At 39.2% G+C, this 15,530-nt stretch overlaps 1 protein-coding gene across 1 annotated transcript; it reads right to left on the bottom strand.

Moving 5' to 3' along the window:
- Positions 1-8,391: 8,391 nt before the first annotated feature.
- Positions 8,392-15,207, bottom strand: MSTN (myostatin). The gene is made up of 3 exons (XM_041737055.1): positions 14,732-15,207; positions 12,624-12,997; positions 8,392-10,261 (listed from the first exon to the last, which is right to left on the bottom strand). The coding sequence occupies exons 1-3, from the start codon at positions 15,102-15,104 to the stop codon at positions 9,881-9,883; spliced, it is 1,128 nt and encodes a 375-aa protein (XP_041592989.1). The 5' UTR covers positions 15,105-15,207; the 3' UTR covers positions 8,392-9,880.
- Positions 15,208-15,530: the final 323 nt, after the last annotated feature.

The following is a 15,530-nucleotide window of genomic DNA, read 5'->3' on the forward strand; positions in this document are numbered from 1 at the left end:
TTTTGTGGGCTACATAACCCACACCTAAAGTGAAGCAGAGTAACACTCAACAACAGAAGACTTAAAATTATTGATAGAATAAATGAAATAGAGAAGGGCTGCAGCTGGTCATTTCTGGACTGGACAGAAACACCCTGACCGACAATTATTGGTGATATTCATCTATATTGGTTGTGGTTAGACTTCAGGAGGTTTCCTGATTTTACCCTTAGGCATCCTGTGTTATTGCTGCATTTTATGAAAATAACTTTTTGGATCTAAAGATCCATATTGTCAGAATAAATGTCTGTTACACACCATTCCACATTTCAAATCACTGTCATGGGAAAGATGGTATTATAAATGGTGATAAATGAATAATCATCTGAAGACAAATAAATTGGGCACTATGATAAAATGGAGTTGAGGTGGATTAAAGATTTTTAAAATAAATAAGCCATAAAAATATTAGAAGAAAATATAAGATACATTCTAGAGTACAGAGACTAGTATACTAGTCTGAGTATGTGTCATACTTAGTATGACACAAAAAATGGGAAGCCATAAAGACTAAAATATGTGACATCATACAAATATTTTAAATTCTGTATTAAAACGCACACACACAAGAGCCCACACAGTCCAAAGACAAATTAAAATCTGAAATAGTTGTAGCTAATTTCTTAATATTTAGATTTTTAAAAAAATACCAACCTAATATAAAAAATGAGCAAAGGATAAAAGCAAAGTGTTAACAGAAAAGGAAATACAGATGACCCTTAAACATGGAAAGATTAATAATCTCACTCAAAATAAGAAAAGTGCAGGGATCCCTGGGTGGCGCAGCGGTTTGGCGCCTGCCTTTGGTCCAGGGCGCGATCCTGGAGACCCGGGATCGAATCCCACATCAGGCTCCCGGTGCATGGAGCCTGCTTCTCCCTCCGCCTGTGTCTCTGCCTCTCTCTCTCTCTCTGTGACTATCATAAATAAATAAATAAATAAATAAATAAATAAATAAATAAGAAAAGTGCAATTAAAATCATGATCAGATACCATTTTTTTACCTATCAGTCTAGAAATAGGAATGAAGAGGGTGTGAGAAAATAGGTAATCTCACACACTGTTAATGGAAACATAAATTGGTACAACTTCTACGGAGTACAAATGGGCAACATCTATTAAAATTAAGGATATCATATCCTTTGATTCCGCAAAAGAATTTCACACAGACACGCACACGCACACACAGGACACATAGCTCCCTTCGTTTGGTTTACACGGACATGCAAACGGAAGCTGCCTTGTAACCAAAGGGCGAGAGCCTGAGGGCCCAGCAAGCAGTGTGACAGGCACTTGGTGAGAGGTGGGAGGAACTTGGGACTTCGTTGATATTATTGAGCTACTGACCTTACTGTACCCGGAGTCGCCTTACATCCTCCCTTAGAGTTATATGAATACATTTTCTACTGCTTTAGCCATATTTGGATTGGGGTTTCTGTTATTTACATATGAAAGCATTTTAAATAAGTATGTGTGTGTACATACACATATCATAGATCTATCTATACACACACATGCCTACTTATTTTTGTTGAAGATTTTTTATCCATGAGAGACCCAGAGAGAGAGAGGCAGAGACCCAAGCAGAGGGAGAAGCAGGCTTCATGCAGGGAGCCCGATATGGGACTCGATCCCAGGCGCCCGGGGTCACGCCCTGAGCCAAAGGCAGGCGCTCAACCGCTGAGCCCCCCAGGCGCCCCTCACATACATGTCTTTAAATATGAGTGTGCTGTTACAAAATCTAAATCAATGTAACCATACTTATTGTTAGAACATACGTTATTTCCAAGTTTTAAAAATAATGAGATTGTGATTTTACATAAATGTACACACCTTCCTTTTTTATGGCTAAAATTTTAGAAACAAAATCACTGTATAGAACCCTTAAGGGTTTTGTTAGATATCGGATCAGGCGATGTGTGGAGTGTTCATTTCTGATCATCCTTACTAACACACTAGATATTAACATAAAAATGTACCTCATTTGTAAATGAAAGGATAGTAAGTAATTTTAATTTACATTTTATTATCAGTGAGAATGAACACTGTGATTTATGAAAAGGTTACATTTTTCCCAGAGGGTACTTCTCAGATCAGAATCAGAAAAAAGAAAAAAAAAAAAGATAGCAAGTACTTAGCAAAATTGTAAGTTCAGGAGCCTGGGGGTTAGGTATGAAATATAAAGGGTTAGTACACAGACTTAGTCAGCCACAACCTATTACTACATCTCACACAAAGACCTCATGAGGGGATGATGGGAGTGAATTTGAAGGGAAAAGAGAAGCTTCAGTCACTAGTCGTTTTGGTGTCCTACCTCCTAGGCTGAGTTGGACAGGAGGAGACACACATTACAATCCTCCTCTGAGTTTGGAAATTTGAGAGTAGAGGGATATCGTGCATAATTTTCTGGGTGAGATCCAGAGGGCTGATAAGTATTATTAGAGTGGTTACCACTGACATTACAGTGTTGCATCTACAAAGTGGAAGTGGTGACATAGCACAAGGGGACTTGAGGTAAAAGCTGACATCAGTTTTGCAATAATTAAAAAGTCATATTTTTTCACTTCTGAACTAATGACTGAAATGCTACACCACTACATTTGCATGTGTATTTCTTTCATCGTGTGTGCACCTGTCTTAGTTACCTACTAGTCATGAGCGTCTCTGGACCCAACTTCTTCACTTTAAAAATTGACATAATATTATCTATATAATATGCGTTCTTCTCGTAAATAAATGTTCCTGTTTCTTGTCCAAGGTCCCACAAGGGGTTTATTTCTTGTCAAGCCGAGTAGAATATAGGAGAGCCAAGCACACTAACCAGGTAATGTACCTGGTCAACAAATATATGGATCGTGTCAACATAGTATATGTTGTGTTACCAGACATAAAGCCAGATTCCAGGCTCTGGCATTCAGTCTGCCCTGAAATGATGCTGCCGTCTTTGGCCATGATCGGGAATCTTTGGCCAAACATCATCAAGCGAGGCAGGGCTCACTATTCATAGTCTGTCCACCTTTATCAGCAAAGAGGGGAGCTCTGCTGGCCCTGCAGTTGCAAGGCTCTCTCTTCCAGGATAGCCCCACTTTGGGTGTTTCAATCATAGAAACGCATCTTGACCTAGGAGCAGATGGGAACTTAGCTAGGTTTCCACCCATCTTACGCAGCTTCCCAGATTCTGACTCTAGAGCTATAATAGAACTTAGGTTTGCTGTAAGACGCAGGTCCGGGTAGATTCTAGTCCGTGGGACAATTTTGCTGGCTGCCAGGGCACATCGACACGTCAGGAGGACTACCCTGGTCTACTCCTTTTCACTGTCATTTCTATCTCATGACCCCTGGCCTGGTTCAGAGCCCAAGATGACCTGAGAGTTCTTAATAGAATCCTTACTTAGGGTCCAGGCAGCCTTATAACCGATGCCTTTACTTGAGTTGCTGAGAAGTATGAAGCTTTTCAGGAAGATATTCTTGGAGCTGGAAGCCAAGTAGTTGCCTCAATGAACTGCCTGATTGTTTCCATTTAACAATTTGGATTTTCTCCCACAGTCACTTCAGTGTGCTCAGTAAATTGGTGTTTTATGCTTGATTTTTACTTTCAGAATCCTGTCTCAGTATTATGAGGATCTGATGTCATGATGTAGGCAAACGTCCTTGTATTGACATGTTTTGTTTTTGGCCGGTGGAGGATGCCAAAATTCTGAGTTCCACGGGAATAGAGCCAAGAGACGTTTGGCTTCTTAGTTGGAGTTAGTGTCCGTGGGAGCGGATCTGGGAAAGTCTTGTGGAGGATCCATGGCCAAAACCGCATAATCAAATTTTGTTCTGAATAGGGTCCTTCATAAGATGTTAGGAAAAAAAAAAAAGGAGCATAACGCTTATTGCAAAAAGTTTTTCTTAATAGAATAATCTTGAATGGTTCTATTTCTTAATAGAATAATCTTAAATGGTTAGGAAAATAAATTAAATATGTTATTTAGTAGCTTAATCTATTTGTGGTTTTAGTTTAAATTTACCTTTATGATTAATGGAATCAAATTTGTCAGTTGTTCCTTCTCAGGAGACCTTTTCAACAAGAGCTCCGTAAGATCAGAATCTGGGAATATAGTTTAGATATCTATAATTTAAATCTGGTGAATAGTATTTTACCTAGAGTGCATATGTAGAACTAATAAAATTTAGTTAAAGTCAGTTTTTTTAAGAAAGCACATATATGTGTATATTTCATTTAAAATTATCTTTATTATGGGGCATAAAAAATAGCATTACATTGTTAAATTTTGTATCTTATACTGATCCAAACCTGGAGTCAGTGGCAACTAAACATGTACATCTTTGCTTCATTGCGAAGCTGTGTATTTCTGTATCAAGAATATTTAGTGTAATGTTAAATCATAGCTGAAGTGAACCATTCAACTTTTATAGCATATTATTAGGGAGCTATCTGTCATTATTACATATACGTTTTATGCCTGTCAGATACAATAGGCAGCTTCATATTATAAAATCTTACGTTCAAGAGTATCCGGGACACCTGGGTGGCTCAGCGATTGAGCATCTGCCTTCAGCCCAGGGCATGATCCTGGAGACCCGGGATCGAGTCCCATGTCGGGCTCCCTGCATGGAGCCTGCTTCTCTCTGTGCCTCCCTCTCTCTCTCTCTCTCTGTTTCCCATGAATAAATAAATAAAATATTTTTTTTAAAAAAGAGTATCCTGTGTTCTTGACAGGATATAACATTTGTTGAGTTACTTTAATAGGTAATCTAGGAAGTTCTATGTAAATATTCCCTCCATTTAGTCTTTTAAGTGGCAACAAAGAAAATTGTGCTGTAAACCATACATGCAATCTAATTAAAATGTATTCATTTTCCAAAGACATTCTCTATAAAATCCCATCTAGACATGAATGAGCTAAATTTGGTACCATTTTGCATTCTTGAAATCTTACATAGGGATGACCAAAATGAGTAGAGTTTACTTTGATATGTTTTGCAGTATGTAAACTCGAACTGAATAACCATGGGAATGAAATTTCAACACTATTCATCACATGCCAGGCAAGTCCTGATTGCATATCATATTTTAGACTATGGTTTAATTTCTTAATTATGCTATAGGTCAGTATTCACCTGTCTTATTTTTAAAAGTGAGCATCTGATATTTTAAATGAATTTTTTTATCATGCTACATTTTTAATAAGTAATATTGGAATGAATGATTAAAAAAGTGTAACTGATCTGGATTTCTACTTCTTATATAATTAATATATAAATATAGATGCTGTCTCCTTGGATAATTTGATTAATTTTTTTTAGCCTCAGTTCACTCTATGAAATGAGTATGACAATGATAATACTTAACTTTCAGCATTATGAAGATAAAATTACATCATTAATGTGAAAGCTCTTTGAAAACTTAATTATCAATTTATTATTTTTTATTACTATATACGATAAAATAATGGTTTTAAGTGCATACGACCATAGATTTCCCTTAGAGTCTCTTTGTCCAAGTAAATCTCTAGGCCAATAAAAGATTTGTTTAGATAGATGTAAATTGTGATAATCCTATGAACATTCATTTAGTGTCTTCTTCTGACTTCACAGCTAACAGACCATGACTCAGAGCTTTTCTGTTTTTGGTTTTAGCTTTCCTGCATTTTGTCCTTTGGAATCCTTCTTCTCTTTTGTCCTTTGGAATCACTCTTAGCCACCATGCATTCTTTTCAAGCATTTTAGAGCTCTTATCTCAGTTCTCAAACCAATTCTCTTTATAACTTTGAGCATCCCTCTCCCTAGACCTCAATTCTGTCTTATGTAAATTTGATGATCTGTAAGGCCTGGCCTGTTCCAGGTCTCATATCCTATGACAGTGACCCATTTCCATATCTGTGTGCATATTCCTCTGCTTTGCTTACCACCCTCTCTTCATCTTCCTTTTCATTAATATCAGCTCTACCCTCCCCTATTAAAATGCAGCCAAATAACCTTTTGCAGAAACCAATGCAGAATCCAATAAGGATATATTACAAAATATAAACATTAAAAATATATGGTTTCACTCTTTTGTTAGGGCTTGGTGAAGAATTGTTAACTAGAGCAATGAATCGTTGTGTCAAACTGCTCTTAGTTCACATCCAGGCTGGCCACTGAGATGCCTCCCATTGTCACAATTCCTCAAAGTTCTCTTCTGTGAACTGGGAACAATAATGTTTTGCATGCTGAGCATGTCACAGAAGTGCCTGGCACAAATCTAGTGCTCAGTAAATATTATCATCTTATATCCTCACACATCAGTAGCCCTGATGACATCCTGACTTTGTTTTTAACACATAAAAAGAATCTGATTTCATACTTAAAAAAAAAAAAAAGAATTATTCATGAGAGAAGCAGAGACACAGGCAGAGGGAGAAGCAGGCTCCCCATAGGGAGCCCGATGTGGAGCTCGATCTCAGGGCCCCGGGGTCACGCCCTGGGCCGAAGGCAGATGCTCAACTACTGAACCACCCAGGCGTCCCTGATTTCATACTTTGAAGTCCTTTTTATTTAGTCGTCTAGTTTAATCTATCACGGAGGTGCCAGTTGGTGATTGGATGATCTTTAAGAACAAAATGTTTTGGTAAATAGTAGGATTTTTAACCATGTTAAGACATCCAGGCTGATTTGAAATTTGTTTTCTTTTCCCGACACTCAGATTGTTTAATGACTAAAGCTCATTAATTGGGAAGCAACTATCATAAATATATTGTATTACTTCGTAAATAATAACTTTTGTCTTAAGAAGAAAAATAAGAGTGTGTGAACTAGGTTCGATAAATGCACTCTACAAAGGCCCTAAATTCCCTGAAACTATATGCAAAGTTTTGAGTTTTATTTCTTCTGGTGAGACTGTCTTTAGTTTTCAACAGATTCTAAAAGGGTCATTGACATCCTAAAATGTGTCTGTCAAGGTTGAAAGTGAAATACATTTGTTCTCGTTTTGGGGATAGAGTAATTTAGTTCCAATTTAATTACTGTCAATATCAAATTACTGCCTTCTTCTTTTAAGAAATAAGGTTCTATACAAAAGTGCAAAAACCGACTTGAATTCAAAAAGAACTGTAGAGTTTGGGAGGGTTTTTGTTTTTATATGTATGTATGTATGTATTTTTAACTAGTATAGGTTTGTGGGAAGTCGGAGAAGTATTATGAAACAGTCAGAATATTAAAACTGATGCACCGCATTGAATTTTACATGATGTTTTCTGAAAATCTCAGAGATTAGTATGATTTACTAATGGTCCCGATGCTTTCTTTCATGGTCATATGGGTTTCAAAGAGGGCCACCACATGGTGAAGTTGGTGATGAGATCCTGGGGCTGCATGGGAAGGGTGACTAAAGATTGGGGAGTCCTATTACTGGGTCCTTAGAAAACGAGGGTGTTCCTTCCTTACACCCTATAGGTGAAAGTCCCCAGTTATTTGTCTTCTGGAGCCTAAAGTACATTAATGGGCCTCCTGACCCAGACTTTTGGATCAGGTATATTCATGGCCCTCGAAGAAGTAGCATCTAGTGTTTTGTAACTCAAAGTGGCCTCACCCCATCACCATAGCTGGTCTTGGCTTATAGGCAACCTCCTTACAGTCCCAGACTCGTCAATGTTAAACGTATCACTATTAAAACTAGAAAAAGTACTACACTTAGTTTGTATGAGTATAAATTGCTGCAATACCATTGAGGCTTTAATTATAAATTACTTATTTAGGAACCATACACTAGTTGGAATTTCAATAACCTCTTCCATTAAAGTTGGTGACTACTTCATCACTAAGTTACTAAGCTGATGAGGGGTAGTGAAGAGAGTCCACTTCAAAGACATTATATCTAAAGTTACACTTAAGGATTTCTAAGTACTTTATAATTGTTTTTCAGTTCAATTTGAAAATTGGTGTCCCCAAAGCTCAGATAAATGTGCCAGTATCATTAAATGCTAAGAAAAAAATGCAGCTTCCCTGTGTCCCTGTGGCTTTAGTAGAACTTGTAACTCTAGGACTACATACCCTTGCCAACTGCAATGCATTTGGAAACTGAACCTATGAAAACATATAAATAGTTTTCAGGTCAAGATAAAGAGGAATGAAACAAGTATAACTAGTCCTTGCTTTTGTGTATTTAAAGCAACTTGACCAGACCAATTTAACAGAAATTTCACTCATGAGAACTCCATTAGCAGACCTACCTAAACCAAACTTTTATGCTAAACCATTAGACTTTTAGAGTAAAGTGAAATTAGAAATCCAGCATTAAACATTATGACATAAAACCATTGTGTCTTTCCAAAAAGGTGAAAACACTTTAATATAATTTATATTGTTTCTACACATTAGGCATAGGAGATAATTTCACTTAGTCGTAAGTACAATGAATTTGATTAACAAAATCCTAATTTACAAAATAGAAGTAAGTATATGCAGAAATATATTCATTATCGAATTATAAAATAAAATTAACAGTTCTTGTTAAGATATCATCAGTTTATTATTTTGCATTTCAGATAATAGAGTTAAATCATTTTGGTATGTTTAATAACATTTATAAGTATTAAAATAATGGAACGTTGAGATTTGAATACAATGACAGTAAACCATTGAAATTTCACATTCACATGATAACAGCCATCATGAATCCATAGGTGAATGTTAATTAAATGTAAAAAAATATAAAATGATTGTAATATAACCACTTAACCATTAGCATATGGAGTTTTAAGACCACTATTTAATCTGCTAATTTTCTCTGAAATATAAGCAGTTGCTTTTCTGTGATACATGACATGTCTTTGTGCCTTAATACTTAATTTGAAATGTCCTTATTACTGTAAAAATATACCAAAGTAAATAAAAAAGGAGACACTTATTTACAAAACAATATTGTATACATATTATATAAATGCAATTGTTTCAAAGTCTTTTTATACAATATCGATAGAATCAGTCATTTCTATTATTTTATCATAAAAACTGCAATGTTGCAAAGACAGGCTGCAATTTTGAAATTCTGATTAAAAATGAATACTTTTTTGGCTGCCTTTTAAGATTATGCAGTTTCTTCAAGTATGCTACAGAATTGAATGCTGACCTCTAGAAAAATGATTCTTCTTTCATTAAAGAAAATCCATTCCCCATTGGGAGGTGTGTGAAAATGCACCTTAAGAAAGGAGAAACTTAAAATTTTACTGAATGTTTTCTTAATTCGATAAACCTGATAACATCAGCCATTCAGTGTATCGTATTAGCACCATCGGCATGGATTGTTAATGTACTGTGCGGATCATAATAGGGATGGGGACTTGCAAACAATGTACCATCCCTATTTTTGTGAAATTTCATTTTACCAAGTATGCTATCATACAATATAAATTCAAGTGTTTAAGGATGATTCAAATGATGGTATATAACAATCCTGCATTTTACCAATACTACATATAGATTTTTTTTCTGTAGATATTAAATGATACTGTAAAGAAATAGACTTTAAAGCATAAACTCCTTTAATTCACCAGAACACGGGAGAATTGCTTTCCTTTACCTGGATGTGTTCTTTATATATATGAACATAAATGCAATTTGATCTCCTCGTTCAAAAACTCTGGAAATCATTAAGACTTTTTTTTTATTGTGTGATTTATTTTGATGGTTAAATGGCAACCATTGCATATATTCTTTTAGCCCCTATATTGAGCTTGTGCTTAAGTGACTGTAGCATACTCTAGGCATATAGCCTGTGGTATATAATTTCACAGTTTCAAAATTGTTGAGGGGAAGGCCTTCCATATTTTAGGAAGTTATGAACCAAATATAAATCTCATGAGCACCCACAGCGATCTACTACCATGGCTGGAATTTTCCCATATATTATTTGTTCTTTGCCATTAAAATATAGCATATTAATGGGAGACATCTTTGTGGGAGTACAGCAGGGGCCCGCTGAGCCCCTGGGGTTTGCTTGGTGTACGAGATGGGTATGAGGATACTTTTGTAAAAACACAAATTCACACTCTCCAGAGCAGTAATTGGCCTTATATCTTTTGGGTGCAATAATCCAATCCCATCCAAAAGCTTCAAAGTCCACAGTTAGAGGGTAACGACAGCACCGAGATTCTGTTGAGTGCTCATCACAGTCAAGCCCAAAATCTCTTCTGGATCTTTTTGGTGTGTCTGTCACCTTGACTTCTAAAAAGGGATTCTGTGTGAAAAGGAAAGGAACAATCAGTAATATTAAGGGGTCCTGAAACACTTCCCTACCTCAAGAACTCATTATTGATGAAACTAATCATTTTGCTTATACCACATTTACTTTCTAAAGACACAGCATTGAGGAATTTTTGTTTACACTAGGCTTGATTCTTCCCTTGTGGCTCATACGAATATAGCACCAATTCTAATTCCCTGTGGTCACATCTATGTCTTTTCGATTTCTGTTTTCCCCAGTTTGAGTATCTGAATGCCTGGCACATAATAGATGCTCGAAAAATATTTATGGGAAGAAAGGGACAGAGGGAGGAGAGGGGAAAAGGAGGGAGGACAGGACAGAGGAAGAAAGAGGTTAGTTCTCTCTCCTCCTGATTAAATATGTTGGCTAAGTATGTCTGTGACGCCTGGAATAATAGTGAATAATAATGAATAATAATGAATAGTGAATAATAATGAATAATAATATTCATCCATCCTCTGTTCCCTAGGTCATTACTTGGGGAAACTTGGCTATTAAAATCAGAGCAAAAAAGTTACCTTGCAGCACTATATGGATTGTAATAGGAAAAAGAAAGGTAGGGTAATGAATGTGGTGGTATGCATATCGAGTTGGAAAGAAAACTCTTAAGAGAGCCAGGGACAGATTCAGAAGGTACAGTAATATTTCACTTTATTTTTTCACTGAAAGATGTTTCTGTTCATATATTTAAACGATAATTTGCTAGTTCTTCCCTTGCCACAGTCTTTTGATGCATTTGAGACTTTTCCATTTATATGGAAAAATCCAAGGAATGTATCATTAATAATTATGTTTAATGTGTTTAATAATAATAATCTTTTTAATGATACTTAAAACTTCTGTCACATGACCAACTTTGATCATTAAAATGCTACCTGTAAAAAAACACTTTCTTAAATAATTAAGTGATAATAATTAATTAATAGTTTTATCCTACATCAAAACCAAAATAGACCTGGTGATTAAATAATTAATAATTAATGTAATTAATAATAATTAATAATAGTTTTTATCCTACATCAAAATAAAAATAGACCTGGTGATTGTTATTTAATATCATAAAAAAACAGATCATTTTGTGAGTCAATTACATTTTATGTAGCATATTCAAAGAAAAATAAACCATTTGGAAAATTATGTAATCCTTTAAAGAACATGTTTTTATTTAAAGTAGATCTGACTTACCATCTACTCTTTATAACCAAGACCATTTAAAAACTAAAAAGATAGCATTTATTGTTTGCAAGCATAATCTTTTGTTCTAAATGAGGTCAATAGATGGAAGTAAAGAGTATGATCATGTTAAATAAGTTTGTGAAAGCAGAGGTAAGCCAGGAGAGTAACTCTAAATTTACGCTAAGGTTTTAAATGGTTTTTATTAATTTTTATAATATGTGAAGTATTGTCAGTCTGCTTGGCCTGATAGTAAATGAGTTGGCATTACCTAAGTAAACCCTTGCACAGAAATGGCAAGGCAGCTTAGAAGCTTAGAAATAAGCTAGGTGACAAGGCCTAAATAGCCTGAAAATTTAAATTTTGTTAGGGGTAATTTACAAAGTATGCTACATACACATCAGTGCATTCAACAGTCTGCAAAATAATAAACACATTTATCATGCGGGACCTTAAGTGTGGTATATTTAGTAAGATGTAAGCCTAAAAGTACCATACTTAGCTAACTGCCATTAAAAAAGCATTTTAGGGATCCCTGGGTGGCGCAGCGGTTTGGCGCCTGCCTTTGGCCCAGGGCGCGATCCTGGAGACCCGGGATCGAATCCCACATCAGGCTCCCGGTGCATGGAGCCTGCTTCTCCCTCCGCCTGTGTCTCTGCCTCTCTCTCTCTCTCTGTGACTATCATAAATAAATAAAAATTAAAAAAAAAAAGCATTTTATTTTAATCATAATTTTTCAAGTTTTTTTTTTTTTTTGCTTATTTAAACTAAAAAATCTCAACACACCTGGCATTCTTCTGAAGGAAAGGAAATTTTAATCTGTTGGGGATGTGGTAGGATCCACAATGAGTATTTCATGTTTTTATTCATGCATATCAATGAAAAGCACTTCATATTTCATCTCCAATTCGACAGAACTCCCTAGGAAGCTAATGACTGTGGCATAACTGTTTTTTAATCCTTGTGCAAAATAAAAGTATCAAGAGGGATATGAAATTAGACACTTACTTTTATTGGGTACAGGGCTACCATTGGGGTAAGATACCTTTGTCTGGCTTCTGAGCATAGGAGATGGGTAGTGATTTTCCACTATTATCATTCACATGATGAATAAAAATGTCACAATGTTTGTGGTTAGATGTTATTTTCAGTTATCACTTACCAGCCCATCTTCTCCGGGTCCTGGGAAGGTTACCGCAAGATCATGACCATTCTCATCTAAAGCTTTGATTTCAATGCCTAAGTTGGATTCAGGCTGTTTGAGCCAATTTTGCAACACTGTCTTCACATCAATGCTCTGCCAAATACCAGTGCCTGGGTTCATGTCAAGTTTCAGAGATCGGATTCCAGTATATCTTGTACCGTCTTTCATGGGTTTGATGAGTCTCAGGATTTGCACAAACACTGTTGTAGGAGTCTTGACGGGTCTCAGATATATCCACAGTTGGGCCTTTACTACTTTATTATATTGTATTTTAGAGCTAAACTTAAAGAAACAACATTTGGGTTTTCCTTCCACTTGCATGAGAAGATCAGCTATAAATGAAAAAGAAAAGAAAAATAGTCATTGAAATTATTTCTCATAAAAAAAAAATCAACAAGTCCCTTTATGTTAATTGGTGAGCCTTTTGTCCCCATTGGACTAGTGAATGCATATTTTAAAGTGAAAAACTATGCAGAATTTCATTCATAATTCAGAAAAATATCAAAGAAAATAATTGTTCCAGCTTTGCAGAGTATTTTCAGATACGTATTTTTTTCAGCTTTTTCGGAGGCCTCTGCTCCCTCCCCAGGAATCCGGGGCTAGCGTGAAGTGCACTAAAGAACGACTGGGGGTGGAATCTTAAAATGATGGTGATTAGAGAGAACCAGGACTTGGTGGAGGACCGTCTGCTTAGAATTCTCTGGGAATCTGAGTCGTCAGGCTCTCGGAGCAGCTGCACCGATCAGTCTGGAGGAAGGAACCCTTCCCCCAGGCCTGGGTTACCTGGGCCCCGATTAGAGGGAACGAGCCGCTCTGCTGTGGGGGCCCCGGGGGAGCGGGGCTGGGGCTGAGGGTGGCTGGGCCTGGGCTGGGCTGAGAGGCTGGGGGGCTGGGGGGCTGGGGGGTGGGGGCTGAGGGCCGGGAGAGCTGGAGGGCTGGGGGGCTGAAGGTGGACAGGGCCGGGAGGGCTGGGGGCTGGGGGGCTGAGGGCTGGGAGCTGAGGCGGGCAGGGCCGGGAGGGCCCTGGGGTGCCCCGGGGCATGCACAGCCCGCCGTTGGGAGGCGAGGCGCGCAGGGCAGCAGCTCCCTCCAGCCGGGAGCCTCCGCACCATCCCAGCAGGTGGGGTGCTGTGGCTGGCAGGTATGCATGGCTCCCGGCAGGTGTGCACAGCTCCTGGCCCGTGTGCAGGGCTCCAGGCAGGTGTGCACAGCTCCCGGCAGGTGTGCACGGCTCCGGGCAGCTGTGCACATCTCCCAGCAGGTGTGCATGGCTCCCGGCAGGTGTGTACGGCTTCGGGCAGGGGTGCACATCTCCCAGCAGGTGTGCACGGCTCCAGGCAGGTGTGCACATCTCCCAGCAGTTGTGCACGACTCCAGGCAGGTGTGCACATCTCCCAGCAGGTGTGTACGGCTCCGAGCAGGTGTGCGCCGCCCCAGGTGCAGGTGGGCCTTGTGGCGGCCCAGCTGCCGTGGCGTGTTCGCTCCGTGGCACCTCGTGACACTCAGCTCGCGGTTGTCATTGCACCGCCTGCACTTCCTCACTGGTCTTCCTGATACGGTACATTTTTAAAAACCCTTTTGGTTGTTGTTGCTCTCCAGTGTGGTGTGTCTCAGAATTACCCCCCTCCGTGTGGGGGGGGGCACGCGGGCCGGGCAGCAGGTGTGGGCCCCGGGGGTCACTGCGGGCCGTGGCTGGGCCCCGAGCCCTCTGGCCCAGGGCAACCAGCGCGACCTGAGCGCCCCCCCCGACCGCGGCCAAGCCCTCCGGCCTGGCACCGGGCACTGCCACCGCGGCCACCGCGCTGTGAGGGTGCAAGCCCGGTGCCACTGTCACACGCAGCAAAACGTGAGCGCCACGCAGGCATTTTATCCTCATCTCCTTTTGGCTTTTGAGCTCTCCGGCGAGGCCGATTGTGCCGCAGCTTCCTGCGTCCTTCAGCTCGGCTCCGTGACATCTTGCAAAGACAGAGATCCTCCTTCCCACTCCCACACCGCAGCGGCCTGGGAAGGGAGCCCGGACCAGCTGCCACCGACACGAGCCCCGCGCCACACACCCAGCTACTCACTCTCGGCGGGCATGGCAATGACCGTCTCGGTGGTGGCATGGTAGTCGTCGTCCTCCAGGGAGCCGTCACTGCTGTCATCCCTCTGGACGTCGTACTGGTCGATCAGCTCCCGCAGCGGAGGAGCCCGCGGCAAGAGTTGTCTGACAGCATCTCTGCTGATGTTGGGAGCCGTTTCCAGGCGAAGTTTGCTGAGGATTTGAATTTTTATGGCTTCTATCCTTGAAGACTTAGTGTTTTGCCTCCACGTACATGCATTACAGAGCCCCTCCTTCTCCACATTTTCTTTTTGCTCACTGTTCTCACTTAGATCGACTGGGCCAGCAACAATCAGCACAAACAGGTAAATATAAACACAGATTTGCAGTCTCTGCATGATTTTAAAGTCAGCACACTCTTTTTCCTCGTTCTTATTTCTTCCTTTTCCTTTTGTTTTGCTTTTGAGTAATGCCAAGCAAAATCCTAGAGCCTGAGAGACAACTTGCCACCCCAGTGAATCTTTTATACTGTATTCCAAGTGGCTTTTTATATTCCAACTTTGATGAGACAAGTGTCGTCAGGATCTATGATTGGCTCTTGCTCCACAATGAATCTCGCTGTCAGAGGTTAAAACCCCGTCTGTCACAAGTCACCTAACAGTATTCTGTTACAGTCAAGGGTGAGCTGATTCATTCGACTACTTCATAAAGGAAATAAATCCACAAATAATGAAAGATATATGTGACATTTGAAAATTTAAAGTCTGGGCTAACAATAACAGAGAGTGTACACTTGAATCCGATTCATCTTCATATATGAAACC

This window comes from Vulpes lagopus, chromosome 22 (assembly GCF_018345385.1).
Source record: "Vulpes lagopus strain Blue_001 chromosome 22, ASM1834538v1, whole genome shotgun sequence".
In the NCBI taxonomy this organism is placed as follows: domain Eukaryota; kingdom Metazoa; phylum Chordata; class Mammalia; order Carnivora; family Canidae; genus Vulpes; species Vulpes lagopus.

Coding starts and splice junctions, on each gene's coding strand:
- MSTN (XM_041737055.1), bottom strand. CDS start 15,104: ATGCAGAGACTGCAAATCTGTGTTTATATTTACCTGTTTGTGCTGATT. Junction 12,998..14,731: donor CATTGCCATGCCCGCCGAGA/GTGAGTAGCTGG, acceptor TTTCATTTATAG/CTGATCTTCTCATGCAAGTG. Junction 10,262..12,623: donor GACCCGGAGAAGATGGGCTG/GTAAGTGATAAC, acceptor CTTTTCACACAG/AATCCCTTTTTAGAAGTCAA.